The sequence below is a fragment of the Strigops habroptila genome, chromosome 5, assembly GCF_004027225.2.
Source record: "Strigops habroptila isolate Jane chromosome 5, bStrHab1.2.pri, whole genome shotgun sequence".
Taxonomy (NCBI): Eukaryota; Metazoa; Chordata; class Aves; order Psittaciformes; family Psittacidae; genus Strigops; species Strigops habroptila.
The window spans coordinates 70,314,677-70,327,948 of NC_044281.2; the positions used below are offsets into that span (position 1 = coordinate 70,314,677).

At 40.5% G+C, this 13,272-nt stretch overlaps 1 protein-coding gene across 2 annotated transcripts in view; it reads left to right on the forward strand.

The window, feature by feature from the left end:
• The window catches only part of SORCS3 (sortilin related VPS10 domain containing receptor 3), a 299,459-nt gene that overhangs the window by 263,952 nt on the left and 22,235 nt on the right, over positions 1-13,272 (forward strand). For both annotated transcript variants that reach the window (XM_030488031.1, XM_030488030.1), the window contains exons 17-20: positions 759-872; positions 2,344-2,515; positions 8,906-9,092; positions 12,076-12,209. In XM_030488031.1, the coding sequence (XP_030343891.1) occupies positions 759-872; positions 2,344-2,515; positions 8,906-9,092; positions 12,076-12,209 (607 nt within the window). The remainder of the gene's footprint in view (positions 1-758; positions 873-2,343; positions 2,516-8,905; positions 9,093-12,075; positions 12,210-13,272) is intronic.

Below are 13,272 nucleotides of genomic sequence, written 5' to 3' on the forward strand. Positions count from 1 at the left end.
CTTTGGATTAACCCTATTGCTGGCATGCAAAGGCAGCCGTAAAAAGAAGTCTTGGATGTGGTTGCGTACATTTTACTCTTTGGTGGTCTAAGGAAGCATCAATACTCTGGATTACCTTCCCCATTTGACACAATACCATGTAATCCTTAGGCTACCAAGTTGGCTGTGTTGTTGTAGTTTAGTGTTGGACAAACATCAGCTATATTTTTCTTTCAGGACAGTCATAGCTCAGTTGAAGAGTAGCGAGGCCATTAACATATGTAAATATACATGCCTTGGCTAGTTGTTCAGGAAGTGCTTGTAGTGTTTTATATTCCTAACCGCTTTGCTGAGAAAAAGTGGTATTAGATCTTGGAATTGATCTGGTTTGTTCTGAAAGCAAGACTCCAAACTGCAAGCAAACCAAAAGAACCCAACAAGTGAAATTATTAGAGATTAACAGAAAAAGAAGTTAACAATACAATTTTCTTCCTGAATCTCTGCCCATGTTTTGTTGCCAAATAAAACACAAGTTCCCCAGTGCTTTGCAAGGTTGGTAGGTCAGGTGTTGTCAGGTATTGCATACCTTCTGTGAACTGTGTCCTGCCTCTCAAACAGATTAAGCACTTTGTCTCTGAGTGAGCCCAATCCATCATGTCATGCCATCCAGCAGAGAGCTACTAACACACACATGCTTTGCGGAGCAAAAACATCAGCTAGAAGTCTGAGCGAAATCTAGTGAATGGGTACAGTGATGCTCTCATGACTTATCTCCATAGTGACTATGGGTACGAGAGACACAGCAACAATCAGTGTGTCCCAGCCTTCTGGTTCAGCCCGTCCTCCCTGTCCAAGGAGTGCAGCATGGGTCAGAGCTACTTGAATAGCACGGGGTAAGTGAATCTCGCAATCTCGCTGGTTTTGGTGACCTTGCAGTAGACAAGAGAACCTGGATGGTTCTTTTTTCTCTCCATCCCATCTGGCTCTTTTCCAGTCTTATTCATGAAGTAATGTTTGCAGCAGCATGTGTGGAGCATTGCCTCATTCCTCAGAGATAGGGAGAAGCACATTAACATAAGTGACATGTAGTACTGTATTGCTGTCAAGTGATGTACGATCCCTGAAGCATAGACTTGAAGCTCCCCTTCGCTGCAAAATTAAAACAAATTGGGAAGGTCTATCTGAGAGACAGCTGAACATTTAACAGGACAAGTTTGAGGTATTTCACACTGGTTTTCATTGAACTTCTTCCTATCTTACAGCTCCTATTTATAGAAGCTTCCCTTCTGGGAAGGCTCAAATGTACAATTTTTATCCTTTTTCACCTCCCACCCCTGTGCCATTTTCACTTTGTATATACAACACCTGGTGATTTCAAACAAGCTACATGTACTGGTTTCTCTTGGTTTTACCCAGAACCAATGGCAAGTGTTAGTTCATTACGGCAATACTGCTTTGCAAATGCTATTCTATTGTGCAGGGGGTACTCTGAAACTTTGTTTGCACTGGCTGGTGTAAAACTGAGATGTTCATTCTCAGGCAGTGCAGGCCCTGAAGACTTCGTAGGGTTGCTTCTGAGTCATGGGTCCTGCATGCTATATTGTTATGACAAGGTTGTTTGTGTCTGGTTGATATGGGTGGCTGAATAAAGTGAGGCTGCTGGGAGTCTGGAGTCACTTAACTTCAGAGACCCCCTTTCAGCTGAAAGGTTGCTATAAATATGGGATGTAATTACAGGAGCCCTGGCCAGTACAACTGCTTGCAGCCTTGACAGAGAGCAAAAAGAAAGTACTTGGGGTCTGTGTTTTCTTAACCAATCCTGCATTTTTACTGCGAAATGACCAGGAAGGGTTAATCCTCCTCATCAACATTGGGAATAGCCAAGTGTCTTGCTAGTTAGCTAACCTCCTCCAAGAATAGCTGAGAGAAAAACCCATTCCTTGAACTATTTTAAAATTGGACTGGACAAAGCTCTTGGCAGATCATTCCAAGCGCCTTTGAGCAGAGACAGACAAAATACAATAAAAAGCATAATTAAAAAGCTGGGATGCAGGGTGCAATCCTGCATGCATGGGAAGTTGGAGGAGTTATCTGCCTTTTAGCAGTGCAGAATAATTCACCTCCACTATGTGTGTCTTTTCTCAGCGATGCTGCCGAGAATCTCTGGAGAAGGTTGGAATGTGATTTGTTTGGCTTTCTCCAATTTAATAAAGCGTTAGGTTTCTTTGATTCTTCCTTTCAGTGAGGGAGTTGCGCAGGCAGTTAGCCTTTGAAAATGTGCATGCACTAATATGGAGAAACAAAACAAAAGAAACTTTTCTGCCCACCACCTAAGCCCAATCTCCTTTTGTTACTGTTCCCCAGGTACCGAAGGATTGTGTCTAACAACTGCACAGATGGCTTGCGGGAGAAGTACATGGCCAAGGTGGAGAAATGCCCTGGAAAAGCACCTCGTGGACTGCACATCCTCACTACTGATGGAAAGCTGGTCACAGAGCAGGGACATAATGCCACCTTCATCATCCTTATGGAAGAGGTGTGTTAGTGGTCTCAGCAAACCTTTCACCACATGGCAAGAATGGCATTCTTTTCCTTCATCTGTCAGGCTGCTGACAGGAAAAGAGTGATCAGGTGGGGTCATGAAATGATGACCACACCTGAGATTTAGGAGAATTAATGAAAGGGCTATAAGTGAAACATACAAAAAAAAATCACATTGGGCCAAGCCAAAAGAATATCTGGCTGGTTATGGTGTCTGTCAATGATGATGAAACCAACACTGAAGAAAGATAGATCTGGTAAAAAATGTATTTCCCCATTAGCTTCTTGCTGCCTCCAGTGAACTGCAGTTTATGGAGTTTATGAGGCAGAAACGGTGTATCTATGCTTAATAATTTTGTTTCTGGTACAAAAAGCTTTAGCTGAATCTTTGCTGGGAAAGGTTAAGAACAGTGTGGAATTTTTTCAGACTCATGGGAAGCAGTGAGAGACATTATTGTTTTGCAGTAGTAATTGAGCCTCCTCAAACCACCTCTGAGCAACCCAGCCTATATCTATTTTATTTATTTATTGGTACACTTCTGTCTGTAGCCAACAGTAGTGTAAGTGATATCAGGCAATGCTGGTGCCTGAAGAATCACAATATTGAGGCACTTCTGGTGATCTCTCTGAGTCAGGCACCCCTCTGGCAAACATGTATGGTGCAACCTCCATCACCAAGGCTTATGGCTGAGTGGATAGTTGGATAGTTGGAAGGCACTTGGTATGTATTCAGGCTGACAGGAGGTTTTTCAAGTGTTTGTATGCCTTTTCTTGTCTGCGATTTGATTTGGTGTTTAGGGATATGTGTGACTGCACCCCAAAAAACCCTGCTGTGTTTGCAGCTGCTGCGCTTCCCTGATGGCTTCTGACTGCCTGTGGAATGTGTCATTGGATGTCCAACAGTTATTTTCCCACAATGTATTGTGTTACATCTATTTTCGAGTTAAACAAAACAGTCAATTCACAACATCACTTCTAACATCTTTTGGTGTCTCAGGAGAGACAGTCAGGGAGTGAGGCGATGTTGGGGAACCACAAGCACATTTTGTCATCTACTCTGTCCTATGTACTTCATTTTGGGACAGTACCTGGAGACAGATGTGTGTCAGACATGTCATGGTCATGAACATAACAATAACGACACCAAGGACAGACTGGATGCCTGTCTCCTCAGTATCTTGCTCTGACAACAAGCAGCATTAGGTCTCTGAGGAAAACATGCTAGAAACGGTGCAAGCCTTGTGCTCCTTCCCTCCCAGTCTCAGGAGTGCATCCGTTGGCAACTTAGACCTTCAAGAGCAGAAGAAGCTGTTGTAAATCTGAGCATACTGCCACAGAGAAGTTTTTTTCTCATGATACCTTGTGGGGTTTTTTGTTTTGGTTTGGTTTTTTAACTGACACTCTTCTATTAATTTAAATTCTTATACAGTAACTAAATGTTTTTTCGGGACCACACTAATCTGACAGGGCCTCTTTACATACTTCCTCAGAAGTTCATGCATGTTCTGCTTTTATACAAAGGGGATTTCTTGTCTACCTGGCTGATTCTTTTATATTCTGCAGGCTTGACATGGTAAGACGATTTGTATAGACAGTCTGAGTGGGAGTTCAGAAAAGAACAGACATAATCTAAAAATTAGGAATCTAGTAATAATTTATTAAGGAACTCAAGTGGAACTGCTGCGTACAAAGAATGATAAACAGACGGGTAATAAGGCAGCAGTCAAGGTAGCTGAAGAGTGGAGTCTTTACAAAGCTTTATAGATTGAAGAGGCAGCTGAATAAATATGTGAGGGCGTTCACTCCATTTCCTTTGTTGAAAAACAAGGATAGTTAGAAAAACATTTCATTGAATCAATTTTTTTTCTAAGGGAAGAGGATTTTCGAGAACATGTCTTTGTGGGTGAACAGCTTATTCCATAAAGAGTTGTGTGTTAGGTTTGCTTCTTAAAAGAATAGATTTCTTTTTTAAGAGGAAAAAGGGTCAAAGAACACTGAGATTTTCACTGCAAGTGTGGAACTGGCAGTGTTCAAGGCCAGGTTGGATGGGGCTTGGAGCAATGTGGTCTAGTGGAAGGCGTCCCTGCAGGGGGGTTGGAACCAGATGATCTTTAAGGTCCCTTCCAACCCAAACCATTCTATGATTCTGTGATTTTGGGCAAAAGTATTCCAGTCTTTCAGTGTGAACTTGAGACAAATGAATTGTTATCAAAATGGCATTCTTCCTTGTTAGTTGGAAGAAATAATTTCTGTAGAAATCTTACTTATTACACACCTTGCCATCATACAGATTCGTTCCTGCGTCCCTTCACTTTTTCTGGTCAGTTTGTTTCCTGATGGGAAGTTTTATACCCATGTCTGAGCCAAACAGCAGTCTGACAAGTCTTCCAGTGGATATATCTATGCGGTCTCCATTCAACCTTCCTGCTGTTTCAGATTAACCCTGATCAGCAACTTTGTGCTTCGCCATCAGTTCCTTTCTACCTTCTAATATGCACCCTCAATATATTGTTGTGACTGACCTTTATGCTGTCCAAGAGTAAATGAGGACTTTGTCAGAGTTAAGTTAAAACTTAATTTTTTAGGATTTATAGATTTCGCTTTAGCAGTATTGTTCACAGTGGTAATTCAGAATATGTGCATGACAATGACAAAGAAATGCAGAATGACTGATGATTTTACTATGTTTTTAGAAATATGTGGCTGAATTGTGATTTGGACTGTGTATACATGCAGGCAGGAAAACTTTCCCAGGCTAGTCTTGATGGGGAGATGACTCTGAAGGGCTGTTCCGTGGCAATCCATTCCACTACCCTTTGCTTGCTCATTGATTTCAGTACACAGAGCCCCACTGTCTGAGACAGCCCCTAGCTCATTCTGTTTTGGTAGTTTTTGGAGCTTAAAGCAATAAAATGTACCTTTTGAATATATATGGAGAACAATGGTTTTTTTTGGTTTTGGTTTGTTTGTTTGTTTGTTTGTTTTTTCTTTCCATTTGAAATGCCTCTACTTCATTTCTTTTTAAATTTATATTCATGAACTCCAGAATATCTGACATCATGTGTGGGACTAGCACACTTGGTTTAGTATTATATGTACTGGATACAGAGCTATGGAAAGGAGAAAGAAAATACGATTAGTGTGATGGGATGGCTTTGTACTGAAGACCCAAGTCTCATAATTGAGTGGAAAGATCATCTGCTTACTCTTTAGTCACAAAAAATCTGTTCCTGTTTCTCCACTTCAAATCTTCTAATTTCAGATATAATCATATTGGAGAAGCAAGGAAGAAGTAGGAAAGAGAACTGTAAGGCATGAGAGAGGAGCTGCCGTGATGGGTGCAAGAGATTTCAGCCTAAGGTCACCAGTGATGAATCCAACCTAGATCACATTTTTATCCTCTGTTCAGTGTCTTCCATTAAGACTAAGACAACCTGTGGTCTTAGTACTTTCCCTTGAGAAGTGGGTTTTGGTTGTTACTAGTTTTGTTTTAGTTTAACAAGCTGTGGGAGCCTTTCTGTCAAATAACTGAATACCCCAAGATTATAATTTTGCCCCTGATAAAGAGTTGTTTAGAGTGACTTAAAAAAACATCAAAAGGATGTTACTATAGATAATTTTAGAGTCACTACCACTCTAGTTCCCTATGTTTTATTTTTGGTTTATACTGTACTTCTAATGTTCTAGTAGGACAGAAGTGAAAATGGTGCCCTGATCAAGTCAATAGACAAAACTCCTCTGGCTCCTGTGAAATGGGAATGATGGAGTAAGGAAGGAGAGAGACCTAAGATATATAACCAAAATATATATTTTAAAAACTACATGTAATAACTCTGAATATATTGGTGTCTACCTGAAGACTTCAAGTATACACTCAAGGCAAATTCACATCTGAAAAAACCCCTTCCTACACACTGATTAGTTAATGCAGGCATAGCCTGCTAGGACAATAAAGTCTGGGGACATGCTGTGGTCCGGATTGTTTACAATGCGGACCTGCTTCAGTGTAGTCTGGTTTCTTGTCTGTGCTCCCAGGTTTCCATCCAAAGGGAAAGATCAGGTGCACTTTCAGGACTGGGACCAGTAGTGGAACACAGTGTCCTGCCTGTGTCAGTACCACAATTGCCATTTACACAGGCTGATGGCAACTGCCATTAAGACAGCAGCTCAAATGAGTTTGGAGTCAGTGGGAGGCAGGAACTCGGATCCCTTGCCTTTCATGTCTGTTTCTGTCTCTGCAGGAGCCTTTGTTGTGCACCGTTGTTCTCACTTGCTAATCATTTGGGTTAGAACAGCCTGTGAGCTGTTTAATTCTGATTAAAGGACCTCTTTTTCCATGATCAATATTCTGCGTTTACCTGACTCCTGGGATGATAAGTCATGATTCAAATGGATCTGTGCTGTGTATGAATGTGTTCAGACCACATGAAAAATCACTTATGGATGTGAGGTTCATAGTCAGAATTTACGCTGCAAGCCATGTGTTTTGCCACACACAGGTAAACTTGAGAACTACTGCCCATAGAAAAGATGGTGCTCTCAGGTCTAAAACTTTTAGGGACTGTCAATATGTGGTTATCCCAAGCAATATTTTCCCTTTGTCTGATCTGCACAGTTTTTCTACGAAATCGTGGTTTGTTTTGAGCAATACTTGGCCCAGAGGCTCTAGTGAAATCTGTGAGTTCAGTGGTCTTCTTTAGTGAGCTCAGTGGATGTAGGACCCTGCAGGATTTGAGCTGGCGGTGAAGGGGTTGGAGGTACATCAGAACTGCAGAACTGTTTGGCTACATGGTTGCTTTCCTTCCTTAGATCAGAATATACTGGAACTGCACACTAGCTTTGATCCTGACCTTGCGCATTTACAGCTATAATGGGGATTATGAGATGGCCATGAAATATTCCTGAATTTTCTATTCAAAAAGAAAAAAAAAACAAAGCTAAATTAAGGAGCAGGGAATTTTTTTGGTTGGATAGTTTGTGGTTTGGTTTTGGGTTTGTTTCTTTTTTTTACTTTGGAATCTCACTGTTATCCTAAATATATCTAGGAGTTGGTTTCAGTTTTGGGCTGGGAGCATCTCCCAGTGATATCTTCTTCACCCATAGCGAATATAGTGGAGACTGTTATGAAAGGAAATTACTTGAGCCAACACATCTTACATATATCCAGAAAGCTACACAGATTTAATCTGAGGTGTAGTTTTATTTCAGTTTAGTGAAATCACTGCAGTGGGGTTTAGCTGTGTTTAAATTAGCCTTTTTTGTGTTACTTTTAGTCAGCTGGGGACAAGTATAAAGTAAGGCTCCAAGAAACTGAAATAACAGACACTTCTACAGTTCACGTATAGTGGTTTAATGCATGATTTAAATTAAAACAGTACAGCTGCTGCCTCTAGACGATATCTGACAATATATCTGACAATATCTAGACAATGCTAGAATGTCTTGTCTGCTGTTCCCTCCTTCATTTAATAGATGTCACAGACAGTAATCCTAGAAGGGATTTTTCTCATCATCTACTTCATTCTCATGTGTATCCAGGCCCTATCTCTGTAGTGACTGACATTAGACAAAAACTGGCAGTCCTCAGTGTGGGACTCAACCTGTATAAATACAGCCACCCTGGAGTTACATGTCTAGCTGAAACTAGTCATCTAGACTCTCTATCATCAGGGTACAGGGATGGACATTTGCAGAAGATGGTTCATGTTACCTGTGTCAGTTATCTTCAGTTGGGATATGTTGCTCTCTCACTGTTTTTCTCTCTCTTTCACTGACTATATAGGAAGCCTGGAAAACTAGCTTAGACTAGACTAAAAAAATCTCGGTGACTAGGTTCTGTTTCTTCCGAACACATTGGAGAGTCACTTCAAACACTGTCCTGTATCCAGAATACTCCTGATGATATCATGTGCACGTTGGAATTGCTCTCTAACTAGCATCTGGCCTACCATCAGTGTGGTGCCTCGCTACCTCTGGTGGAGGTATTTGCTGGACACCGCCTATTCAATGAAAGGCTGTGTGAAGCCCTGGCCACCTCAGTGACACATAATCTTCAACCATGCATTGCATGAGATGATTCAGATATGGTCCCCTTGATATATGCGCTATTGGCAATCTGCCCTCTCAAAGTCTCTAAATCCAAGATGGGGAGATAACATCTCTTTACAGGTGTAATGTTCAGCTATTTTAAGCATTGCTTGTATATAATTAGCCGGTGTGGATCTGAGTCTGTCCACCTTGGGGACTGACAGAACAAAGCTAGGCATTTTGGGTAAAGTTAAGAGTTTTTGTGCATGCTAATGAAATGGAACGGAGAAGTGGAATGGAGAGTAATATAAATCACTCTTATCAGCCCAGTTTCCTAATCCAGCCTTCTCTGTTGCAGGGCGATCCCCAAAGGACAAACATTCAGCTTGATTTTGGAGATGGCATTGCAGTATCCTATGCTAATTTCAGCCCTGTTGAGGATGGCATCTGGCATGTCTATAAGAGCGCTGGAATCTTTCAGGTGATGGCATATGCAGAGAACAGCCTGGGATCCGACACTGCTGTCCTCTTCCTGCATGTAGTCTGTAAGTATTTCCAGCTGTTAGATTCCTTGAGTGAAAACCTGACCTTACTGAAAATCCCTACAACTTCAGTGGGGCCTAAGAATAAGTGCAAACCCACCTACATATGCAGCTCGTGCTCATCCAAAGGCTTGGACTTTTAAGCACCTCTATCTTGTTAAGTAAACTTTACTGAATGAAGAGGAACAGAAGTTTATTTTAACACGAGTACACTTGCAGTCCTCACAAAGAAAGGTTTGAAAATGTTTCTTGGGGTTTCTGAAAGGGTCAGAGACCAGAAAACATCTGAAACAAAGTCCAAATGTGCATTTTAAATACAATTCTAATACCAAGAGGTTTAGATTAATCTAAATTTTGAGTCAGTTATTCCTGATTTGGGAGTTTACAGTGCTTATTAAAGAAAAGTATTATGCTGAGCATACCTCCTGGGACATGAATGTAACAAGGGCTGATGAGCTACTTTTCATATTTCATGTGAGTGACATACATCCCTGGCTTTTCCCTCCTGTTTGGTGGATCAATGCAATTTCCCTCCACTTGTCACATGAGCAGACTCGGATATAGAGCCCCCAGCTGGCTTCTCGAACAGGAGAGACAGAGGGTGTGGAATGCAGGCTGAGACCAGGAAGATCCCAGTCCTTTGTCCAGCTCTCAGGCTACTAGATCTCCTGGGCAGAGAGCTCTGACTGTGTTTATATGTACCTTATGGGTTTTGCCCCTAATGGTGTTCACAGCCATGCCTGTGTTCCCACTTGGCCTGATAATGTCTTCTAGCCTGCCTATCTTTTATTTGTGCTTTTCTGCTGGAAAGAAGCAAGTCAGAAATTTCCAAAACTCAAGAACCATTTTCTTCTTTATAATTTCAGGCTCCCTGTGTGAAGGAATAAATGTTCCTTGAAGCTTTTATTATGCTCATAATTCCCTCAAAGTCAATCATGGCTGCATTTAACAACCTGTTATTAGAGCATTAACTATTTTTTCCTTCACCTTGGGCCATTAGCTGACAAAAGTGATGGTTACCCGGTAATAACAACCAGCTTTGTATGGATTATCTGATTTTTCTCGTAGGAACTGTTTTTTTCATGGTGAGGATTTTAGAACAGAATGCAACAAGGGGCAGTAACTTGGCCTGGTTGTGCTACTCTACCCTTTTCTTCCTCAGCCTCTCAAATGTCTCCTTTGAATTTTATAGCATTCTTAGGTAGCCAACTTATTAGCATTACCTCCATGGAAGCATTTACATTCATGCTAACAATGAAATAAGATGATACATCAGTACTAGACTTTTAATATATTTGGATGTACAAGTCAATATAGAAGGTTTGACCTTGAAGGTCAAGTGTACAAACAAAAATGCCTGCTATATAAATCACCCTTATTATACGATCTCTCTGGTGCTGGAATCCTGTGCTGAAAAAACAGGAAGAAAGAAGCTCATTGGCCTTAAGCAACAGTAGCTTTCTACCCTGTGCGTTTATTAGTGGTCAGTCAACTTTTCACCTTTCTGCAACCTGCTGTCAAGCTGCTCATCTCTTCATTTAGAGGAAGTAAAGATATTAGTGGTTTTCCTCTTACATCCACTATCACGAAATATTTGGGGGAATCTGCTGTTCTTGGGAACCCAGAGTACTGTTATGAGCAGAATTCAGGAGCGACTTGCAGGTAGACACCCCTTGGGAAAAGCATGTGGGGAAAGAACAAGTTTTAAGGAGCCAAAAGCAAAGATAGAGGCGCAACCTGCTTGGTGCTGTATGTTGTGGTGGTAAAAAAACAGCTCTTGGTCTCCAGAATCCTTGTAATCCCAAATAGGTGGAGAAGTGGTTAATGTCTCTATTTTGTGCTTGAAGAGCTGAGAGGGAACACAAGAAGATCGTCTCAGTTAAAATCAGCAAGTTTCCTGCTCCCCAGAATTAATGTTTTATTAAGAAAAAAATAAAATCTCACTTCTTTATCTTTTGTTTCACCCTTTCCTTCTCACAGTAGTAGTCTATCAGCTTGTTGAGTTTTAAAAGGTACCATCCAGAAAGACCCAAGAACGCTGACTTATGTGCAGCTTTTATCAGCTGAAATTTAGTACCAGTAAAACCAAAAAATTAAATGAGAAAGAAAACAGTGGAGACAGTAAAAGCTTTAAACAAACTAGCAAACAAAACCTCATTATTTTTTACACATGTTTTTCTGGAGAGGAACTGGCTTCTTAATTCTGGACTTCGTGCACTTGACACATTCTGGGCATTTGCATTTATTAGACACAACTTGACATTGAAACTTTGGGGTTTTTTTAGGCCTTTCAGAAAAAACTTCTGACAGTTAAATCCTTTGATATGCCGATGGACTCATCTTTCAAATGGTTCATGACTTTTTGCTAGTGGTAACTGACTGCCCAAAGACTTCTCAAGGTCAGGCCAAAGTCAAAAAGATACTTAGGATTTCCAAACTCATGGGTCTTTCTTTTGGAGACTTTATTAAAAAAAAAAAAAAAGTCATGGTGTATTTAATCTAGTCATAAATGTCTCATATATAGTCAGAGATGAGCCATCTTGGATGAAATGATTTTCCCACAAATCTTAGTTAGCTCAGTGGATATAGTTTCAAGAAAACACCTTCTTCCTCTCTCATGTCCTATTCCCTCAAGCTTTCAATAGCAGCTTTCCCTATCTAGTGCAAAGCCAGTTCATTGTTCTCCCTCAAACTGCATTTGAAAAATTCTTCTACACATGGTGTTGACCCTGTCTGAAATTAGCACTGTGGAAAATGCATTTCTGGCTCCCATAGAATTAAGAGTGAGAAAAACATTGTTTGATTACCAGAAGTAATCTGGTATCTTTTGCTTATTGACTGATGAAATTCTCTTGTATTGCTGTAATAGAATCTCACAGCTGACAACAGACTTTCAATTTATTTAAAGGAAAGATCCTTGCTGTTCATGACTGAGCAGGGAGGATTTAACTCAAAGCCCCTAACAATGAACTTTCTCTTCCCACAGGTCCAGTGGAGCATGTCCAACTGAGTGTTCCTTTTGTCGCCATCAGAAATAAGGACGTCAACATTACTGCAGTAGTTTGGCCCAGCCAGGCAGGCACACTTACCTACTTCTGGTGGTTTGGTAACAGCACCAAGGTATAGATGCTTTTTAGTTCATTTTTACTTTCTAAGCTTGTTGCACCAGACAGGGAACATTCTCAGACCTAACAAAAACTTCTTGTTTCTGCTTGTTTTGAGTTTTAGTTTTTTTCCTTATATGAAAAGAGTTGTCATAATCTGAACTTCAACCTTTGTGAGTTAATTTCCTCCTGTCTTGTGTTGGTTTTAGGAGTCATTATGTTTTTACATCTGGTTGTTATCAGCCCTACTGAGCTTTAAAGACCACTGTTATTACCAGTGCTCACTTGCAACTTAACTGAATTATATACCACTATATATGGATAATACTGGCTTTCAACACAGTGTTTAAAAACTGCTGGTGTTCAAAAACTGCTGGGGTTTCCATTATGTACCAGTACGCAGTATATAATGCTGGATTCCAACACAATACTTTAAAACTCTTGGTGTTCAAATAACCAGTTGTATCTAGAATTTGAAGCTAGACTCTCAATGAATTGTTTGTGTCCACTCATGACTATTGTCTGTTGCTTATTAGCTAAAGTTTTTACTGTAGGCTTTAGGAATGAGACAGCTGACACAGGCACTATCCTCCATTATTACAATTATGAAATGTACAGCTGATAATTTTGAAATGTAGTATCTGCTGTTATTTACAAAAGCAGTTCAGGTCACATCATTGTCTAAATTATTGAAATGCAATTGAGGGTGTGCACTGAGGTGAGATCACAGTAGAAAGAAAATGAGGATTTTGCATGAAATATGAAACTTGAGATTAAAAAATAGCAGGTACACACGTATTTTATTTTCTCTTTGACATAGCAGTTTGCATTTTAACCTCTTACCCTAGCTACCAACAGTAGCAGGAAAAAGAAAACCCAAACAGTAAATGCTGTGTCTATTGGGATTTTACATCAAATTAAGGAGCTTACTGTAAGAACTCACCTATTTTTGTGGAACCGTAATTGAGGCACTGAAGGAGCTCAGGAACAATAACTTGGCAAGTTGCTGTGCCCTGACTGAGATATGACAACCACGCACATACACACATCTAGTCTATGACAAGTAGTAGTCCATGGCA